General features: G+C 56.8%; 1 protein-coding gene across 1 annotated transcript; it reads left to right on the top strand.

The window, feature by feature from the left end:
• Positions 1–9,754: 9,754 nt before the first annotated feature.
• RNF126 (ring finger protein 126) lies at positions 9,755–19,746 on the top strand. Its single transcript, XM_040589198.1, has 9 exons — positions 9,755–9,851; positions 13,449–13,507; positions 15,026–15,089; positions 15,633–15,874; positions 17,104–17,172; positions 17,258–17,327; positions 17,558–17,651; positions 18,111–18,226; positions 18,457–19,746. The coding sequence occupies exons 1-9, from the start codon at positions 9,777–9,779 to the stop codon at positions 18,604–18,606; spliced, it is 939 nt and encodes a 312-aa protein (XP_040445132.1). The 5' UTR covers positions 9,755–9,776; the 3' UTR covers positions 18,607–19,746.
• Positions 19,747–21,948: the final 2,202 nt, after the last annotated feature.

The following is a 21,948-nucleotide window of genomic DNA, read 5'->3' as shown; positions in this document are numbered from 1 at the left end:
GGGCAGAGACAAAAGAGCAGAGGTTTCATATTGATGGCGTGGATCTGCTGGCAGGCATTGGGCAGGTCCCTGGATGTCTTTTGGTCACCATTTCCCCCTTGGAGCGAAGCAATCCTGACCCCCTCACGCTCCCCATGGCAGCAGGATGCCCAAGTTTCTGCCATGCAAGCAGAGATGCTCCAAATGCCCCAGCAGCACCCGCGGGGAGGGGGGCTGCTGGCCAGGGGCTCTGCAGCCTGAAGCACTGCCCGAACTCACGTGTTCCCCATGGGGCCACAGGACCCCAGAAACCTGCCAGGATGGGACCCATGCTCGGTGCAGCAGGGGCAGCTCGAGGTCCACCGAGGCTCAGCCCTAGAAGTGTGAACCAAGGAAGCGGGAAGCGGGCAAAGATTGACCCCAGCCTCAGTCTGCCTGCCCCCCCCCCCGAACATCCCTCAGCACGTGGCTGGGGGCATGGCCCAGGTTCTGCAGGCGGCACCGGTCCCTCCGCCCTGGTGGGGAGCTGCCCCTCGAGGCGTGGGGCTGCTGCTGGCAGCTCTGACCCTGGGGCTGGGTTTTCCATGCCGTGTCCGCTCGGCTCCAGCCGTGTAAATCAGGGAGATGCTTATGGCTCACAACTGCATCACTGGCGTTGGGGAGAGAGTGGTGGAGCAGTGTGATCTGCACCTCGATGGCCCAGCTGGCCACACTCCACCCCCAGCGCTGACACGTAGCTTCGCCCCGTGCCCCGGGGCAGCAGCGTCACCGCTCCGTGCCTCAGTTTCCCCATCTGCTGCGGCGAGATAATACTCCTCTGCTTGATCCTGCACTATCTCACAGGAAGGTTGCAGGGATTAGTTAGCTAATGTTTGCAAGGAGCTTTGAAGATGAAAAGCCGTGAACAAATGCCAAGAAGTGCTGAGCTGGATTCTCCTCGCCGAGTAATCGTTTCATGTTCCTGGGACACTTCCACTTCTGCAGATGAAGGAGGGTAGGGCGGGAGAGCTTGCGTGTGGGGAGGGCAGGCGGTGGGAGGCTTACATATCTTCCCAAGACCTGCCCCTCCAAATCTGATCACCTGGCCTGTTTTACCCTTGATCAAACTCAGATCCCTCCCACTAATGCCTTTCTACCACCCCAGCTGAGCCCTGCCAGCGCCTGGACGAGGAGCGGGCTGCAGGACCAGCGAGGTGGCTTCCCCTCCCGGCAGGCTCCTGGCTCTGGCCCCTAATGCAGAATGGAGCAGGCAGCTAATTAACGCACCCTCTACCTCGGCTTCCAGGCTGCTGGCAGGAAAGAGGTTAAACACGGCACCCACCGCCCGCCCCCTGCAGCCCCCCAGCATGACTCCCTGCTGTTTGCTGATGATCTCAATGCCAGTTCTCAGTGCATTGTAAAAATGCTCCTATCTCAGGCAATTGGATTTAATTATTTGGGTAAGATTTCATGAGGCACTGTGTCAAAGGCATAATTAAAGTCCCAGGTCTGTTCTGCTGCCCGTGCTCCCCCCCCTTGCACGCCCAACCAGTGAGTCCATCAGGACAGCTCTCAGCTCACTGGGTTTGGCTGGGTGGGAGCTGCTCCCCAACCTTGCCGCTGCTGCTGCCCAGGATCCTCTCCCCCTCCATGCCTCTCCCTTGGGGTGGTGGGTGCTGGCTGGGCCTCGGGGGTGCCTGGGGAGACCCAGACCCCCTTCCTGCTGCTGGCACCCAGCATCGCCCCACACACTGCAGGTCCCAGATCTGCAGGCAGCATCATCCCAGGGTGGGTGTGCTCCCTCTCCCCTCCTCAGAACCGTCCTTCTTCTCTCCAGGGCTTTGCCTGCTCCCAGCAAGGGCCATGCTTGCCCAGTGCCTCTTCCAAGCATCTTTGGTTCCAGTGTCCCCAGCTGTGCCCCATCTTGGATGGGAGATGTTCTGTCCTTGCTGGGGAAGTGCCGGTGCATGGAGCCAGGAGGTGCAAGCAGCGTGGAGCGGAGACCAGGAAAGCTGGGACGCAGGAAAGCCAAAGCCAGGAAGCAGCAGGGACATCCCATCCCATCCCATCCCATCCCATCCCATCCCATCCCATCCCATCCCATCCCATCCCATCCCATCCCATCCCATCCCATCCCATCCCATCCCACAGGACCCTGCTGCCCAGCCCAGGAGAGGAGCTGGGTCTGTCGAGGCGCGTTTCCCCTTTCCGTGACAGACCAGATGTCTCTTGTCCATGGCCTGCAGTTGGCTCTGCTTTCCATCTCTCCTGGCTGTGCGCACGCAGATTTATAGCTGCCTTAATGAGTTCCTTACAAAATGATCTTCTTGCCCACATGGCTGGCTGAGTCTCGCACGGGGTGGGCACAGGGGGAGCTGGGGCGAGGAGTCGGCAGGGCTCCACTGTGGCTGGCGAGGCTCGTGCAAGCCCTGAAAGCTTGCACAAACCACGGGCCACCTGCCAGTGTCCAACCCGAGCCGGGCGCACCATGAGCGCAGCGGGAAGGCACCGGCTGTGCCCCAGCACAGCGCTGGATGGGGAAGAAGGAGAGCGGGACTCCCACTGCCACCCAGCCCTGCACAGCCCTGCATGGCTGCCAGGGTCGCTCCCCCCAGCACTGAGCGCTTCTACCTCCAGCTCCAAGCAGGGAGCACCTTCACGAGGAAGATGATGCAGGAAAACCACCCGTGTAGGCACACGCGGAGGGAACAGTGGTGGTGCCACCTCCATCCTCCAGGAAGGTGCCGGGGCAGGCGCAAGGACCATGCCATGGGCAAATTGGATCCTTAATCCCACGGGGCAGAGGAGGAGGATGCTCCAAGCATCCATGGGAAAGCTGCGGTGGAAGGACCTGGCCACCGCCCTGCTCAGCCGTGCTTTCTGGAACTGTCCCCGCAGGAGCTGCGGTGGCTGCCGGGGCTCGGGGCTCGCGTGGCTGGGCTCCGCCATGCGTGACACACTTTTCTGAGTAACTTTCACGGGCACGCCGTGTAAACAAGCTGTGAGTCAGCAGCAGGGCCGGCCGTGCGGTTTCCTCAGTGTAAATGCTTCCTCCGCCGTGGTGGAAGGAAGGACCAAACCGAGCCTGGAGGGAAGGGCTGGCAGCGCCATAAAATGTAATGAAATCGTGTGGGGCTGAACTGGGTCCAGAGGAGCTGAGAGTTGGTAAAACCTCCTGGGTCATGAAAACCTCTCTGGCTCCTCGGAGAGGCTGTGGGGAGGTGCTGCTGGAGGAGGCAGAGCAGCACCAGAAAGGACAGTGTCTGCTTCGCTGATCTTTGGTCTAGGAGCAATGTGCTGGTTATCCAGACGGGACAGCCAAGCTGCTGGCTGCCCTCCCCTGATCCTGGCCAGATGGAGAGATGCAGACTCCACCGGCACCTAAGCACATTTCTTCCACCTTCCTGCCTGGGAAGGTGTCTTCTTCAGAGCACTCCTGGAGCAGCATGCCACCATAACCCCACACCCATCATGGGCAGAGCTTGGCTCGGGAAGGGGTGGGAGACACCGGCATCGTTCTGCCCATTGACCCCATCACTGGACGCAGCCCCTGCAGCCACGTCCCGCTGCCAGTCTGACAGACGAGGGCAGGGGGGCTGGTGGGCTCCAGGGCACAGGGCTCCCATGGGAGGTCAGGGCCCAGGATGAGTGCTGCGTGTTTGGGAAAGCAAAGGCACATGGCTGTCCGGCACGGCGTGGCACAGGCTGCACGGTAAGCCAGGGCTGATGGCAACTCCCCCACTGAGAACCCAGCATGGCCCCTCTGAGCTGGGGCGGAAGCCAATGGAGCCACTGGAGGTGCTGATCCTGCATGGGTCCTGTGGATGCTGGTGGGCTGATGCTGTTCCAGCAGTCTGACCTCACAGCACCAGCCCTCACCAGGAGAAGGAGGTTTTCATGACGAGCTGTGATGATGACAGCCACTGTGGCTGAGGCCAAGCTGAGCTGGGCTGGGGCATCCCAGCCCCCCCAGCCTGGGGCATCCCAGCCCCCCCAGCCTGGGCCATCCTGCCCCCCCCAGCCTGGGGCATCCCAGCGCCACAGGACCTCAGTCCTCAGCCCTCGGCAGCCCAAGGAGGGCAGAACCACCACAGGGCACATCCCCCTGTGGAGCCCCCCCCGCCCCATAGCCCTTGTCAGGCAAGGAGCTTGCTTGCTTACATAGCCCAGGCTTGCAGTTGGTAGAAAAGCAAAACATGTTTTTCACATTAAAATTTCCCTTGAAAAACAATGGTTTAAACCAAGCGTAAGAAAAGCAAAGAATCCAAAAAGAAAAAAGAAAAAGGGAAAATTTCGGTGGGGCCCAAAAGCAGTCCCCTGAGATCCTGAGCCTCCCTCGAGCCTCTGTGTCATCGCTGCTCCGGAGGCAGGTGGGCTCCCTGCCGGCATGGCACAGCGGGGACGGCAGAGCCGGGACGGCTCCATGCTACGAGACACGGGCACCATGCTGCCACACCACTGCCCTGCCAGTGCTGCCAGCCCCTGCCCGCTGGTGAAATCCTGGAGCCAGGGGATCGGAGCCACGCCGGGAGCCGGCTGGGGACCACACGCCGCCAGCATCCCTTGGACCTCACAGCCCCTCGGTGGCAAGGACAGGGCTCAGCCCGCGCCCGCTGCTCGCAGGTTATCAGGAGCTGCGGGATAACTGCCAGGGCGGGATCCGGACCTGCAGCCTGGAGGTGCAAGGCTCCGGGAGACGAGGTGGGGGATGTAAATCTCCTGATCTGTCTGTGAGTGAATTCAAAGGGAGACCGATTCAAATCCGCCGTGACATGACTGGCTCGGGGCTGGCAGACAATCCCTGCAGTGTTTGTAACAAATCTTGCCGCTTTCCTTTGAGTGGCCTCCAATTTATTAATTAAAATAGGCAATTATATATAATGTGGGGTGGAGGGGAGCGGGGAGACCAGCTGCACCAGTTATTCTCACTTGGCAGGAACCGTGCTGGAAAGCTGCTCCGGCTCCAGGAGGTGCTTGTGCTTTCAAGGGCTGAAGGCAGAGCCTGGGACGGAGCCCGTGCTCAGAGCTGTCCCCAGACCCCCCCAGCCAGGCAGTGAGTGGGCTTGAGCTACAGTGACCGCTTTATTGAAGAGCACAAGACCCAGAGGCCAAGACCTTTTAGAAAATGACTGGTCCGAGTCACTGGGGAGCTGGCAGCAAAGATGGAGGCTGCACCCAAAGTGGCCAGGATCTGCCAAAAGCGCTGCCTGCCCCTGGCCCTGCGAGGCAGGAGCCTGCAGGGCTGCAGAGTGCAGCCAGGTCTGGGTTTAAGCATTGCCACCCGCGCCTCTGTGCCCCCCCATAGGAAACACGACGAGCCAGAGACTCCAGGGCTTCAGCAGACCCCCAGGAGCACGGTGCCCACGCAGGAGGAGCACCATCGGCATCATGCCGTGCAATGCCACGGCTGCCGGCAGCAACACCCGCGTGTCTGGGTTTATCTGAATGCTGCAGATCAGCAAACCAGCAGGATTTACCCCGAGCCCATGGTGCTCCCGGTGGGACACACTGGTGTGGGGCCAACCCAGCGATGGGCTCTGCCTGGTGCTGACCACGGGAACTGGACACTGCGCAGCCGGCGCACACCGAGCTGGTGCCACGGGATGAGTCTTGGCCAGACGGTGCTTTGGCTCCCACTGGGACGGGGCGCTCGGGGCACGTGCACGTGCATGCATGCGCGCACACACACAGACACACACATGCACACACACAGACACACACATGAACGCGCACACGTGGACACAGACACACACATGCACACACACACATGCACACACACACATGAACGCGCACACACGGACACAGACACACACATGCACACACACACGAACGCACACACACGGACACAGACACACAGACACACACATGCACACACATATACGCACACACACAGACACACAGAGACACATGCGCACAGACACACACACACAGACACACAGACACACAGACAAGAGACAGAGACACATGCACGCACACACAGACACACACACAGATGCACACACAGACAGACACACAGACACACATGCATGCACACACACAGACACACACACGCATGCACGCACACTCTCTCTCTCTCACACACACACGTGCACACACACTCACACACACACGTGCCAGTGCCAGAGCCACAGCCCGCGGCTGCCCCTCGCCAGCAGCTGGCACGGTGGCACTGTCTGAATTAAGTCACGTCTCAGGACGTGAGCTCATCGCCAACACCCACGGCCCGGGCAATGCCAGTGGCAGCAGCGGGAGCCGCGGGAGTGGGGCTCGATAAACCTCCGTTGCATCCACTCGGGCTGCCGGGGTTGCTCCCTGCCCTGGGGATGGTGGGTACTGGGGGCACCGCGGACAGCCCCATGGGGCACCCACCGCTCCCTCCTCCTGACACCAGCACAGTCCAGAGCAGTACTGGGTTTTTTTTTTCACCTTTCTTACAAAGCCCCCGGCTACCGCCCCAGCCTGCGGCTGGCAAGGGGGAACCCCTGCCCCCTGCCCCCTCTGCTGCCGGGCACCCGCAGGGTTTGTGGCAGAGGCCAGCGCACCCACAGGTCCCTGCGAGCTCCATCAGGGATCGCAGAGAGGCAACTGTCCCCCTCCATGGCGTAGCCCAGGTGGGATTGTGACTCAGCTGCCGGAGGAGCCTCCCACCCCATCCCATCCCCTTGGATAACAACAAGCCCAGGACATTTTCCGCTGCCCTTGGCCAAAACCCTCCCTCTTTCCCGCCTGCTCTCCCGGAGCGGGGATGGCCACTTTGCCCGCCCGGCTGCTCAGGGAGCAGGCGCTGTCTAACGATGAATCGATACCAATTCAGGAGGTGTCACCTCTTCGTCAGTGCTCTGGGAAGAGGGTGCAGTTCCCTTCTTTCTGCAGCACCGTGGGAAAACCCTCCCTGGCTACTGGCTTCCCGGGGTGACTCAAATTTACTCCTGACCAGACCCGGTGCAGGCAGCAGGCAGACAGGGGACACCCAAGTCCAGAAACCCAATTCCTGGGTTGCGCAGCCCCTGCCCGAGTGACGGCAGAGATGGGGTGCGCCTGCCCAGGAACCCTGGTGTGCCCCACAGGGCTGAAGGCAGGGCACGGGGCTGCCCAGGGGCAGCAGGAACATCATGCTCTGGAGAAGGGCTCTTGGGTGGGATGCCCTCTCCGTGCTCAGCATCAGGGATGCGGAGGGCTGAGGGCTGGGCAGGGGGCTCTGTGTGAGCCTGGGGGCTGCAGTCCTAACAAGGAGCTTTCTGCCCGACCAGGGGCTCCCCAAGTCCCGAGGCAGCCCCACAACGGAGGCTCCCCATCCTGAGCCGCCCTTCCCTGCACAAGCGCATCCCAATGAGCCGAAGGGCTCGTGGTGGGGGGTCTTCTCAACTGCTTCGTGCTGGAGGTGTTGGAGCGGCAGGCCGCTCTGCCCGCCTTTATCTCCACGTGCATGAATATCCGTTGCCATTTGCATCCTGACGAGTGTTGCCACGTTCAGCTTCCACAGCTCCTGCGTCAGGGAATTCCAGAGGGCCAAAGTCAGTGGAGCCGGATCCTTCCCTCCCCATCCCACAGGCACCCGGCACCCATTTGATCAAGTGGCAACTTGTTCTCCGACCGTCAAACGGGGCAAGGAGGAACGCGTCCGCGGCCACGTCCTCAGCAGGGAAGGGAACGGGAACAGCACTGCGGGGTGGGAGATGCCCCATCCAGGACCACGGGCGCTGCTCTGCGGGTGCCCGGGCTCTGTCTGGCTCTGGCGCTGGCCCACGCCAGGCTGTCTAGACCCACCTCCCGAATCAAGGAGTTACAAGACTGGGAAGCAGTTTCCTCATGGGCTGTAAATCATTGCTAACGCATCTTATCAACAGCTGGGATCATCAATCAGCAAATAAACAACTGCAGAGTTGTCCCACAGTTGCAATTTCCACACAATGACCAAACCCTTCCAGAAGTCACCGACCGCTTACCGAGCAGAGCCGTTACACTGCCGTTTCCCACCAGCGCCCGGTTTACAGCATCTCACCCATCCCCTGTCCCCTGTCCCCCATCCCCTGTCCCCTGTGCCCTGTGCCCTGTCCCCAGTGCCTTGTCCCCTGTGCCCTGTCCCCCATCCCCTGTGCCCTGTCCCCCACCCCCCGTGCCTTGTCCCCAGCGCCCTGTCCCCTGTCCCCAGTGCCCCGTGCCCTATCCCCTGTGCCCTGTCCCTGTCCCCAGTGCCCCGGCCGCTGGCACGCCCAGGGAGAGGAGACCTTTGGAGGGAGCATCCCTGAGCTTTGCACTCCAGCAGAATTCCTGAGCTGCTTCACAAATCCACACACACACCCCCATCGGCTCCAGCACCCGAAAGAGCCGGAGCAGCAAAACCTGGGCTGAAGATGCCACCTGCTGGAAGCGGGTCTGGTGCCACGGGTGGTGGGCACCCCGCAGCCCCGCCACCCCCAAACCTCATAGCCCCACCGTGCAGAAACCCCAAAGTCCTACAGCCCCACAGCCCTGTCACCCCCAAACCCCACCATTCTGCAGCCTCACCACCCCACCACGCTCAAACCCCCAAACCCCACACCCTCCCCATGCAGAAACCCCCAAACCCCACAGCCCCACCATCCCACACCCTCCCCATGCAGGAACCCCCAAACCCTGCAGCCCTACAGCTCTACCACCCCAAAACCCATCGCCTTATCATGCAGAAACCCCAAAACCCTGTAGCCCCACCACCCCACATCCCCAAACCTGCCATCCTGCAGCCTCACCACCCCACCACCCTCAAACCCCCAAACCCCACACCCTCCCCATGCAGAACCCCCCAAACCCTGCAGCCCCACCACCCCCAAAACCTCATAGCCCCACTTTGCAGAAACCCCAAAACTCCTCAGCCCCACCACCCCACACCCTCCCGGTACAGAAACCCCAAAACCCTGCAGCCCCACAGCCCTGCCACCCCCCAAACCTCATAGCCCCACCGTGCAGAACCCCCCTACCCTGCTGCCCTGGGGCCAGGGACCCCCATAGGACCCTGTGCTCCCCACAAGCCCCCCAGAGCTCTCAGCCCAGGGTGACGGGGCCGTGCCCGTGCCCCAGGTGCTGCGGGGGGCTCAGCCGGTGGGGGGACAGCCCTGTCACCCCCAAAGCCCCCCCAGCACCTGCCAGTGGCGGGGGGGTTGGGAAACCTGTGAGGCTTCTGCTGACAGGGAATTCACCTCCCTTTGGGGCTGCTGAAACTTTAAGCAAATCTGGGGATTTTCACTGGAAAAAAACTTTTTTTTTTTTTTTTTTAGGGGGGGGGGCTCAAGCTCTCCCCATCTTTTTCCCCCTCTTATAAAAAAAAACCAAAACAATTCCGCTTTTGAGCTGACATTGTAAAGCCCCCTTCCCACAGTTTTATTGAAAAATAAGGGGGAAAAAAACCCCAGGAATGGGAACAAACGCAGGGACAGGGACGCACTGGGCAGGTCTCAGCTGCAGCCCCCTCCCGCTCTTCCTCATCAGGACCCCCCCCTCCCTCTCAGGCCTGCTCCCCCCCCCAGCCCCCCCGCCCCGGCCAGGCCGTGGGGCGCCGGGAAGGCTCAGGCAGCTGCCAGGCTCCAGCCCCGGGGGATCGGAAGGGGGCCGGCACCCCGGGACCCCAGGATCGGGCCCCCAGCCGCGGCGCCTCGGGCTAACGGGCCACCGCCCCCTCCTCCGCAAGCCCCGCCCCCTCCGCAAGCCCCGCCCCGGAGCGCCCGCCTCCGCCACTCCGCGTTTCGGCCGCCGCGCCCGCGCTTGTCCGTGCTCGGCCGCCGTCGCCTGCGCCGCGCGTCGCTGGGCGGGGCGGGGTGAGGCGGCGGGGGGGGGGTGGGAAGATGGCGGAGGCTTCAGCGCAGCCGGGACGGTTCTTCTGCCACTGCTGTTCGGCCGAGATCGCCCCGCGCCTGCCTGTGAGCGGGGCTGGGGTCCCGGCCGTGGGATGGGGTGGGGTGGGGGGGGGCCTGGGGCGGGGGCCGGGGTGGGGGTGAGGGCCCGGGGGGGCTGGGCACGTGGGGGTGGGGCCTGAGGGGGAGCGGGGGGGGCCTGAGGGGGAGCGGGCCCTCAGGGCGGGCAGGACCGGGGGGGCTCGGGGGCGATGTGGGGGGTGGGGGTGAGGGCCCTGGGGGTGGGTGGTTGTGTGCGTGGTCGTTGGGGTTCGGGGGGGGGGGGCGTTAGGAGGGAGGGGGATGAGGGTCCTGGGGGGGGGGGGGGAAGCGGTTGAGTGTGTGGTCGTTGCGGTTCGGGGGGGGGCGTTAGGAAGGGTTCGGGGGGGGGCCCGGGGGGTGGGCGGTTGCGTGTGTGGTAGTTGGGGTTCGGGGGAGGGTTCGGGCCCTGGGTGGGGGGCAGTTCTGTGTGTGGTAGTTGGGGTTGGGGGGGGGTGTTTAGGAGAGGTGAGGGCTCTGGGGGTGGTGGGTTGGGGGGGGGGCAGTCAGGAGGGGTGAGGGCCCTGGGGGTGGGAGGTTCTGGGGTGGTAAGTTGGGGTCCGGGGGGGGGGGAAGTCAGGAGGGGTGAGGGCCCTGGGGGTGGTAAGTTGGGGTTCGGGGGGGGGGCATCAGGAGGGGTGAGGGCCCTGGGGGTGGGCGGTTGTGTGTGTGGTAGTTGGGATTCGAGGGGGGGTGTTAGGAGGGGCTGGGGGGGCTCCGCAGGAGGGGGGCGCACTGTGGCTGAGGGAAGAAGCTGGGGCTGGGGGGGCGGGAGGGGGCTCGCTGCCCTGCCTGGGCCTGTTGTGGGGGGTCTGCTGGGCTGTGGGGGTCTGTGTGCACCAGCCTGCTGGGCAGCTGTGCCTTGGAGGGTGGGAGGATGGGGGTCCCAGCCTGCAGCAGCCCCTCCTCAGCCCCATGCTTCCCTCGCCCCCCCCCACCTCCAGCCGGCTGAGGGCTCCAACACCCCCTGGCTCGGGCACCATGACCCCACGTCTTTGTCTGGAGCGAACTGAAGCTCCGTGGGATAACGAGGGGGTTTCTTTTTTGTTTCTTTTCAGTAGGATTTAAATGAGCATGAGAAGAGCTTCAGAGGTGATAATATCTAAGGCGTAGACGAGTGTACAAATGATACGTACACCGTTTCCACTCGCTAATGCAGAAGGGCTTTGTAGGCTAGGTGCAGTGCATGAGCAGGTGTGCTTTAACTGCTGAGTAAAACCCTGGCCTGTAAGGAGTCACGTTTTCCTGACGTGGGTAGAAAAGGAGTACCGGTTGTTGGAAAGGAACTGGCTAAAACATAGTGGTAGGTCACGGCTAGATTTTCTGTTGCTCGCCTGCCAAACGTTGCGAGATGTTAAATTCGATTTGGAGGATCCTGACAGTCTCTCTATTTGTTCTGAAACTTTTTGCAGCGTCTGTCAGAATAAGGCATCGCTTTTTGTTAACGTTTATTGAATTTTAAAAGTCACCTGATTGTGAGCACAGGTGTCTCTGCCGTGGTCGGTCAGACTTTGCAGTCAGTTTGGTTTTGTGACTGTGCTGTTTGTCCTTTCGCCCTCTCCGTTGGGTCTTACTGGTTAGGGGAGGTTAGGCCTTGCTGGTAAATCTCACAGCTTGTGTGTAAGCCTGAGGACAAAACTCTTGATAATGCTCCTGCTAAATACACAGACAGGCTGGAGAAAGTGGCGCAGGAGCTGAAGGTTGTAACCTAGAAATATCGGTCGTTTATTTTTTGTTTAAATGCCCCGTGTTGGGCTTGTGCCAGAAGAGCACATCTGGTAGTGAACACGCTGAACTGTAGTGGGGAGAGGACGACTGCTTTTGTTGATTCAGGTCTAGTTAATTGCTCATTAATGAACTTATTTTGAGGGTCCAAGTTCCCTCAGTTTCACTTGCTGTTTGCAGAGCAAGCTACAGGAGGTACCGTAGCGTGTGCTGCAAAAGGAGTGATTCAAACAGCCTGAGAAACAACAAACGTTGACATTTGTGCTGTTCCAGCTGCAGAGGAATTTGCTGATCCCTCTGTTCAGAGTTGTCTGTAAGCACACACACACAAAAGCCTCCCTTAAACAGGAGAGTTGAGAGAAGTAAGTTGCTCACTGCTCGACTGTGGCTGCCTTAATATAATCTACCCCGTGGCGTACTGGTGGGAGGTAAACCAGTAAGGGGGTATTTCAGAGGCAGAGCAGTGGATCTGATTTTCTATGCTCATCACAGGAGTTCCTGTGTGCTGGTAACCAACTTTGAGAAGAACTTGCGTGGTGTAGAAATCTTCTAGAAAACATAAACGTTGTGTAAATTAGACTTAGTTGTTTCACAATCACACATCTAACAAGTCCCGTGCAGAAGAGGGAGCAGCAACTTCTCTGAGTCTGTTTCTAGGTCTTGGTGCTTGCTGCTTCCTTATCTTGCTGGGCAGGCAGGGGCAGCGTGGACTGGATTGCTGGCGTTGCTGCCTTGAGCTGGGACCTTATCGGGTTTTTTTTGGGGTGGCTGGAGGAGCGATCCCAGATGTCTTATCAGAGCGAATGCACGTGACTGGCATCCTCTCCTCTGTTGGTGAATCTGTTGACTTTAAGGGCCTGTGCCCGTTCGAACGTAGCAGTAGTAAAGGGAAGGAACGTTATTTTTAGATCTTAAATTTCTTCCACGCTGAGCCTGGCTTTGCCAGTGCGGGGTTTGGAGTGGTTGTGTTTCCCTGCGGTGGCTGTTCCGCCTCGGCCGTGGTTGGAGTTAGGTATGGGGTCTGTTGCTTCCTCTTCTGACTCAGCGGTGCTGTGTGGTGCTACTTGTTCTCGAGCACTGAAAAGTGAAGTAATTTCCTTTCAGGATCTCGAGCGTTCTGGGCTGCTGCTCGCTGTAAACCCCAAAGCTAGAAAGCTGTGGAGTAGAAATTCTTCGCTAATGCCAGGAATTGTGAGGAAAAGCAACTGTGCGTGCTCCTGAGGAATCCCGTGTGTTTCTGCACACACAGGCTGTTTCTTCCAACATACTCAGTGTTAAAGGCTACAAGGGTGGCAGTAGCTTTCTGTAATGAGCATTGAGCGTGGGAGTGTAAAATTCTGGTATTGTGTGTTGCAGAATGACCCTCTTGTGTCTCCTTGACCTCTGTGTGGTGTGAACCCCAGATGACACTAGTAACAGCTTTCCATTCAGCCCTTTCTAAGCGACAGTGACACCCTGATTAGCCTGTGCTGCAATCCCCTTCTAGTTTCTTTCATTTGGCCCTTTGAGGGGGTGGGGATGGGCCCCCAAAACACGCAGCGATTTAAAATCTAATGTTTGATTGCTGGTCTTTTGGGAAGGCCGGTGATTTTGCTTTCACTTCACCCAGAACTACATCAGATGTTATCTAATGCTTTGTCTATACTGGGGATTAATTAGCGTTATCCAAATCTTTTCTAAAGCCAAGTTCCAAACAGGCTCAGGCTTAACAATTTGCCTCGTTAGTCTGGTGAAGGCAAATATCAGTGATTTGGGGTCTTTTTGGCTCTGTGATTGTGGCATGCACTTGGAACGAGGAGCTGCAGGACTCTTCCACCCTATCACACTTTCTTTTCTCATTCAGTATTTCTTCTCCTGTAGGACTATATTTGCCCACGGTGTGAATCTGGTTTTATTGAAGAACTTCCTGAAGAGCCAAGGTAATGTGCTGCCCCAAAGGCTATTGCTAGCGTGAACTTAGTCTGCTTTGCTTTTTTTCCTTTTCCTCTAGTTAAAAGGCAACGTTGGATACTAAATACACCATTTTTATTACTTCTGCCTGATACTTGGCTCATCTTTCATCACTGTGGGTATATAGTGCTTAATTTGCATAGTTTGCATCTACAGGTAAATCAGCCATGGGAATGGTGGGTGTCATGTTGCTGGTAAGGGGTGGGGAGGAATGGGTTGATTTAAAACAAACAAGCAAAAAAAAGATTGAAATAGAGAGGCTTTCCCCATGGTGTGTGGCAGCTCTGACCTGGTTTGAATCATCAGGGCAGAGATAACCTGAGAGAGGAGTCTGTGGAATGGAGAGTGTACATATTCTTCAGTATATAATTTAATAACTTAGTTTAGAGTGTGAACGGCGAAACATTTTGACTGAGACTTTGGACTCTGCACTGGAGCAGCTGAGATCTGCATTCACGTGCTTTACTGCTGACTCAGTAGTGGGACTGCTCTCTGGCAGTGTCAGAACAGGCAAGAGTAGAAGAAATGTCTTGAAATGTTCCAGGCACATTTGCCGGACCTTGGTTGTGAGTGGCTTTGGGTCAGGCAGCATGTTGGTGGGCGTTCGTGTGAGGGCACACTGAGCTGCACAGGGAGTGTGCCAGCCACACGTTGCTGCCCGCTGAGAGAGCTGATCTTTGCAGACTGAGGTTTCTGTACCGACAAAGAAATACTTGGTCTGACGACACCAGCCTTAGAGGCTGAAAATCAATCTTGGCTAATCCTAACTTTGGTGATATGCTGTGACCGTGGGCGAGTTGCGTAATCGCTGAGTCTTAGCTCTTTGGTACCATGAACATCAAAGCGTAGACCTGGATGCTGAGCAGTAAATGTTCCTGCAGCTCTCCAAAAGCAGAAACTGAACAGTATGAAGAGTTTTCCTAATAATCAGTCCCATTGAGTCACATGCCGCTGCAATAGAGAAGTTCCTTTGATTCAAGATTAGACTTAAGCATGTTTGGGTCATAGTGATCAGGGTTCGGACCTTAAGTCTTCCCTTCCTGGTGCTCCCGAGGATTAGCTGATTTGTTTGAGGTGGATTGTGCAGGGAATCCTTGCTTGATGTCATGGTTCAGTCACTTCTCTGTAGCTTCGTGAAATCAGAATCTAAAAGGGTCGGGGGACATGGGTGAAGATGTGGGGAAATGAAGGTTGCAGCTGGGGGAAGAGCAAAACCTAATGTGAACAATTAGAAAATCAGCAGCTGAAGGCAGCCTGGTTTCAGTGCGGAGCTGACCCTGCCCCGGGGTGGAGGGGAAGGTGAGCAGACCTCTGAGATCCCTTCGAACTCCAGCTCCGCAGAGAAATGAACCTGTTGCTTTCTGTGTGCCATTACTGAGCAGCTGTGGTGTCAGGTTTTCCTGTGGTGTGTCCCTCACTCCCCTCTGCTGGGAAAATCTTTTCGTAGCACCCTTTCGAGGCTTCCCAATGCTCTTCATTCTTTACAGGAATGCTGACAATGAAACCAGCTCTTCTACATCAGCCAGTGATCAGAGCAGGCATCCTTTTGAGGTAAGTCCTCTCTATTTCTTCCAGCACTTACTGCTTTACCATTGAGTTGAAGTATTTTTCTGCTTGTACATTGTCATAATCTGGGAAACATTTAAACAAAGTCTGGGAAAGGAGATATCAATATCATCCGTGTGCTGCTCCTGAAATCTCTACGTGTCGTATTTTTACTGTGTGTTTTTAATAGGACCATGACTTGTAGCTTATTCTTGTTGTGAGGGGGCTAAGCTGGGATTTAGTGAGCTGTCTGGGTGTGTTGCTATGCAGTAGCCTCAGCTTAAAAGGCAGCAGTTACATGCAGCAGCTAAAGAGAAAGCAGGAAAGCTGTAGTTATTTCTTACCTTCATATGTAGTCTCAGTCTGTGTCTGTTCCTCACTAAGCTGCTTCTGAGAGTGCACTGATCCACCCATGTCAGCCAAGGCTTGAGAGCTGCTGGGGATCTGACGAGGCTAGTCTTGGTTGGAGGGCTGGTGTAGTACCAGGCGTGAAAGCTAAGAGCTATTTCTCTTTGTTACAATCCGTTCTCTGAACTCTCTCACTCCCAGAATGTGGATCAGCACTTATTCACCTTGCCGCAGGGCTATGGCCAGTTTGCTTTCGGGATCTTTGATGACAGCTTTGAGTTTCCGTTCGGGTCCAATGTGCAGTCAGAGGACAACAGGGACTCTGAGAACCGGAGGGAGCGAGAGCACCAGTCTCGGCATCGATACGGCGCAAGGCAGCCCCGAGCCCGTCTCGCCACCCGCCGTGCCGCTGGCAGGCACGAGGGAGTTCCCACGCTGGAAGGGTGAGAGCAATGGCGAAGCCCCGTTATTTTTCACTGATGAGAGTCAGCTAAAAATCAGCCTGTACCTTTTTCTCATCAGTTTCAGGAGCAGATCCTCAAAGACTGCTCCTGAGCAGAGGTGCCCGGTGTGACTCTTCCGTAGGTGCCCAGCTTCGCCCCTGTGAACTCGCGCTGCTGGACGCTCAGCCTTCAGCTGGGCCTGCAGCCGTTGGCACGCTCTTGCCTTGAGTTTATAGGGGCCATTTCACCAGAGCACGGTGGTGCAGGCTACAGTGCGGCTGTTTTAACTGTTAAACCTGCAGTGAGAAAGCGTTCTCTGGCTGGTTGGTGTGGTTTAACCTGGCCAGCAACTAAGCCCTGCGCAGCCGCTCGCTCGCTCCCCTGTGCTGGCATAGGGGAGAGAGTTGGAAGAGTAAAAGTGAGAAAACACATGGGTTGAGATAAAAGTGGTTTAATAAGTAAAGCAAAAGCCGTGCATGCCAGCAAAGCAAACAGAGGAATTCATTCACCATGGGTGGGCAGGTGTGCGGCCATCTCCAGGAAAACAGGGCTCCGTCATGTGTAACCATTACTTGGGAAGACAAACGCTGTAACTCCAAACATCTCCCCGTTCCTTCTTCCCCCATCTTTGTGTACTCCGTTTGTCATCCTGTGGTACAGAATATCCCTTTGGCTGGTTGGGGTCTGCTGATCCAGCTGTGTCCCCTCCCAGTTTCTTGTGCCACTCCAGCCTTCTTGCTGACAGGGCCTGAGAAACTGAACAATCCTTGACTTAGTATAAACATTAGTTGGCAACAGCTAAAACCACCAGTGTGTTACCGACATGTTCTCACACCAGGTCCAAAACATAGCACTGCACCAGCCACTAAGAAGAAAAATAACTCCATCTCAGCTGAAACCAGGACATTGTTACCAGGTATTACCAAAATGTTGTGCTCAGTGTGAGGGGAAACCAAACGCTGGACAACAAGACTAATGTTTCTTTAACTGCATCCTGGAGAGCCACTTGCCATCACGTCAGAAATTATCCCTGTACGAATAGAATATTGAAACTTCCCTTTGTCAATGAATAATCAGTTCGTAAGATGCAATTGCTAGAGGATATTTTTCCTTTTCCTCAATGCTGCGACAGTGTTTAGCCTATTTAACCACTGCTTCCATGGCAGGTTTCTGGGCTGGGAGCTAGCAGGCACTAATTCTTATATAAACCTGGTTTTCTTGTCTTTCAGAATTATCCAGCAGCTGGTTAATGGAATTATTGCACCTACAACTATACCAAACCTAGGACTAGGTCCTTGGTGAGTTGGAAGATGTACTGCTTTTTCTCCCAGAGTCCTTGTTCATACTCCCAGCCCAATTTAATCGTTGTTCTTATTCTTAAAGGGGAGTCTTGCATTCAAATCCAATGGACTACGCGTGGGGTGCCAACGGCTTGGATGCAATTATTACACAGGTAAAACTGGCGTTATAATGGAGTCTCCCATCCTCCTGTGCAGTGCTGCACAATTGTCTGCACCCGTTGTGATGCAGGGGGGTGAAACACTGAGGGTGCAGGAGTGGGAGACAAGGTCTGTGGTGCTGGCAGTGCAGGGTTCAGGTGCCCTGGTTCAATAAATGAACAGATTCTGTGTGCTGCTGAGCTCACGTCTTCCTTCTGCCTTCTGTGGCTCATTGTTTTTTCAGTTACTAAATCAGTTTGAAAACACTGGACCGCCGCCAGCGGACAAAGAAAAGATCCAGGCCCTCCCCACCATACAGATTGCACAGGAACACGTAGGTATGTATATCTCCTCCAGGGAATCGCTCACAAAGAGCTCTGTGGAAATTCTGTTTAACGTTTTCTTGGGGTTTTAATTTTTTCTGTTAATACCTTCAAGGCCTAAAACATTTCAGAGAGGGGAGAAAGCTGAACTATTGCTCTGTTATACTCACGCACACACACAAAAAATAGTGTAGACTGGATGGATTTGCCCCGGGGAAGCAAACAGTTCTGGAAGGTTCAGTGTGGATAGAGATGGAAAAAGCAGAAGGGAAGGGAACAAGGAAGCGAACACAGGGCAGCGAGAAGTGGAGTGATGGTGGCAGGGACTGCAGAGCAACAGGCTTTCCTCTCTGCAGGGGTGAAGCAGCAATGGGGGGGGAGGGGGAAGAGGTGATGGGACACAGAGTTGGGTGTTTTGAGTATCATTTGCTCCTTTATTGCTTAGCTGTGTCTTGGTTTCTCTTTATGATACAGATTCTGGGTTAGAGTGTCCTGTGTGTAAAGAAGACTATACAGTCGGTGAAAACGTCCGGCAGTTACCTTGCAATCACCTTTTCCACAACAGCTGTATAGTCCCTTGGCTGGAACAGGTTAGTGCCGCCCGAGTGGGTGGCTGGGGTTTTGTAGCACTTGGGTGTTTTTTCTGGTGGTACAGTTCTCTGTAAATATTTTCATACCTCTGTGGTAAGACCTGAGTGTGAGCAGCCTTTGATCAGAGGAAGGATTGTCATCCTAGCCTTTTCCTTGAGTGCTGCTCCTGTATCGTGTTTCTAATCCCATTTCCCATATTTCTTGTTTTGTTTTTGTCTGCTCTCCAAAGCATGACACGTGTCCTGTGTGCCGGAAAAGCTTAAGTGGACAAAACACTGCCACAAACCCCCCAGGACTCACAGGGATGAACTTCTCATCCTCCTCCTCCTCATCTTCCTCCAGCTCACCAAGTAATGAAAACTCATCGAACAACTCATGAATCTTAATCCAACCCTCTGTCCCTGGGGCCCTGTCCCTTGTCCTTCCTCCCTCCCCAGCCAACGTAAGCAACGAAAGGGGCTTCCAGAGCAGAGCGAGGGGAGGGTAGCAAGGGGGAAGCAGCACCCCCAGAATTCCATTTTGAGTTCCGACGACACGGAGACTCTGGGTCCTTCAGAGATGAGAAGCCTCAAGTTCTGGGATGGGGGGGAAAGAGCTCTGTCTATTAATAAAAACATCCATTTGCCGCGTGGACTTTTAACCATTGCAGTGAAAGGCTGCTGCGCCCCACAGACGGGAAACCCGAGGTGCTGAGCTAGCGGTTGCAATTCTGAATGGAAAGGTTGTTTGTATGGTTTTGAATTTAAGATTCCTTTCTTTATTTCTTTTGCTCCTCCTCCCCTTGGATGCTATCTCTTCTGCTTTGGAGATTGAATTCTTTAAAATGAAAGCGTAATAATACTGCCTCCCTCCCGGGATCTCCAGCTGGGGAGGGCCAATAGCTGTCACTGAAAAAATGAACTCTTGAAATAGACCCCGTTATCCTTCCCATCCCCATCTCAAGTCCCATTTATTTTTCGTTATAACCTTGCCCTTCTGATACCCAACACTGAAAGGGTTTTTATAATTTTAAATTATTACTGCTGTTAAATAAACGGACGTTTCAGCTCAATGAGACATTATGCATGATTTGAAGAAAACTACAGGGTAAGCTCTCCGGAGACTGCTGTGCTGAGCCGTCCCATGTCACCCCTGGCCAGGCTGGGCTTGTCCAAGCCCTCCTGCGTGCCCAAGGCAGGCATGCTGTGAGCTCTAAGCACCAGACTCCGACGTGACCAGCACCCGTACGTGCATTGCCAGCCTGCAAATCGTTGAGCGGTTGGCTGCAGGATTGCAACTGAAAGCATCCTTGCCTGGTCTTTTGTATTTTTTACACCTTCTCCCCGTTGCAGTCCTGCTCTTCTCTCAGCCTGAGCAGACTTTTCCACTGTGTCGACATCAGGACTGGGCGTGCATCAGAGCAAGGACCAGCCAAACATCATTGTGACCGAATAATATATGAGAAAAACAACAGTTTGGAGAAAAATGTATTTCAAAGCTACTTAAAATACAGCTGATTAAAAAAGGCGAGAGACAAATATCCAGGTGTGTTTGTGACTCGGTTTCTGTGACAGAGCTGGAGCTTGGAGAATGAAAAGAATGTGACCAGAGCGGGCAGTGACCTACCTGCTGCCTGGGTCCGTGCTCGCCCGAGCCTGGAGGCACAAGAGGAGCAAAAAGCGGGGTTCCCTTGGCCACCTCACCATGGGCCTCCAGCTTTGGTCTGGGCATGCTGAACCTCAAGCTGAATCTCAAGCGCAGCCTCGGCAGCTCCAAGAGAAGCCTGGCACAGGGCTGGGTGCCAGGGTGGGAGATGGCCTGGGGGGACCGTGCCTTGGGGGTGGTGGGTGAGGCTTCTGCGGCACAGGCCCGGGGCAGAGCTGGCGGGAGGGGCAAGTGGCGTGTGGCTCCGAAGCGCTGACCTGGGTGGTGTGGGACAGATGTCAACTGATGCTGCTGTCACAGGGGCTTCGGGTAGGTGGTGGGGTCTCGCTGAGCTGCTGCCCGGGTGTTTGTGATGGTGCTGGGCGCTCCAGGGTGCGTGTTGGGACCATGCTGTGGCAGATACCAGAGTGGGGGAGGGGGAACCTGCCCCCATGGGGGCTGCTGGGTGGGATGGATGGAGGGTTCAAGGGCTCGGAGGCTCCCTGTGTCTTCTCCAGTTTCTGGGGCCTGTGAGCAGGCTGGGGGTGGCTGGGGAAGGTGCTGACCTCCCACCCTGGACACTCAAGGTCCTGGCACTGGCAGAGCTTTGGCGTCTCTCTCAGAGCAGCCTTACCTGAGGACCTGGCCCTTCTTCCCGAGAGCTTTCTGGGAAGGGACAGGCAGCCCATTGGAGGGGGAAGGCAGGCAGCTTGTTTGGCATTTCTTGAGCCATTTTCAGAGTACAAGAGAAGGTTTGGTGGAGAAAACGTCCCCAGCATGGATGGCGGCAGCCTTTGCCAAGCCTGCCGGGGCCACACGGCTGGTGCTGAGCAACTTTCCTGGAATGTTTTTCCTCCTTGGCTTTCCCAGCACAGCCGGGGCAGCCCAGCGGCACCTTTCATCTCGGCAGGCAGATGCCTGCGGGACGAAGGTTTATCTCAGGACTGGTATATCAGGGTTAATAGCTTGTCTTCCGCCAGAGGTTGAGCCAGAAGCTTCTGCCACTGGGATCCTGGGCTTGGGAGGCAGGTGGCAGCAGGAAGGTCCGTGGCTGAGCCTGCGTGTGCCCATCGGCTGGCCCTGCACGGAGGGAAGCCTTTGCTGTTTAGTCACTGAAACGCAGCCTGGGAGACCTGGAAAAACCTTCCTTCTCCTGCTGCATTTCAGCTGCCGGCTGCGGTGCAGGGTTCCCAGCCCCCCTGGAGCTCAGGGAGTGATTTCTCACATGTGAGCAGTGCTTGGGGTGGGTTTCAAGTGGGTATAGCGGGGTCTGTGGTGGGTGTATGGCTGCTGCCACCCGCCTGGCAGGGGCTCCAGCTGGGGCCGGTGCCCGCCATGGTCACCACATGGTTAACGTGGTGGCTGTTCCCTCTCACAGGCTGGTTTGGAGCTGGTTGGGTAAGAAATGGAACGAGTTTGGTGGTTTTTGCTGGGGCCATCACTCACCTCTGACAGGACAAAGTGACCAGGCTTCGATGCCTGGCCACGGCGGGTGTGCAGGGCGGTGCAGGAACGTGCCCTGGCCGGGAGGCCGAAGCACAGTTGCTATTTTCCTGGCCATGCTCCTCTCCAGGCGAGGGACTGGTCCTCGCCACCACCCACCTTCCCAGCTCCATCTCTGCTGGGGGCCCAGGACCAGCCTGGAGGCGCTGGCTGTGGCTGGGGGGCTGGGGACCAGTGCCCCGCTGCACCTCAGTGCTTGCACCGGTGGATCGGGCACCGTCCGCACAAGTGGGAGTCTGTGACCCAAGTGCTCCCACTGGGGACATGTGCCCAGAGCAGGTCTGGTCCCTTCTGCTCATGGTGTCCTGGCTCAGGGTCTGCACGTGGGTGGGAAGCAGCGTCCCAGTCCCCCCCAGACAGGGGCAGCCCCAGGGCTGTCTGCCCAAGGGTCCAGGTGGACACCTGGCCCCGCAGGCCCCACTGCAGCACCACAGTGGGACACTTGGCTGCCACCCAGCTCTTCCTCCAGCTCCAGGGAGTCTCTCGACCCCTCATCCTCCTCTGCCTTGTCCCTTGGGGTCTCTGGGGCTGCATCCCCTTGCGCAGAGCCTGGCACCTCCTGGGCGATGCTCCCCCTCGGAGCAGCTGCACCGTG

The sequence above is a fragment of the Falco naumanni genome, chromosome 4, assembly GCF_017639655.2.
Source record: "Falco naumanni isolate bFalNau1 chromosome 4, bFalNau1.pat, whole genome shotgun sequence".
NCBI classification, from domain to species: Eukaryota; Metazoa; Chordata; class Aves; order Falconiformes; family Falconidae; genus Falco; species Falco naumanni.
The sequence above is the reverse complement of the archived record's forward strand: the minus strand, read 5'-3'. Positions and strand labels throughout refer to the sequence as shown.

Excerpts from the sequence above, each read along its gene's own strand:
- RNF126 (XM_040589198.1), top strand. The coding sequence starts at position 9,777 with ATGGCGGAGGCTTCAGCGCAGCCGGGACGGTTCTTCTGCCACTGCTGT. Across the intron at positions 17,173-17,257 it reads AACCTAGGACTAGGTCCTTG|GGGAGTCTTGCATTCAAATC; the intron begins GTGAGTTGGAAG and ends TTATTCTTAAAG. Across the intron at positions 17,652-18,110 it reads GATTGCACAGGAACACGTAG|ATTCTGGGTTAGAGTGTCCT; the intron begins GTATGTATATCT and ends TTTATGATACAG.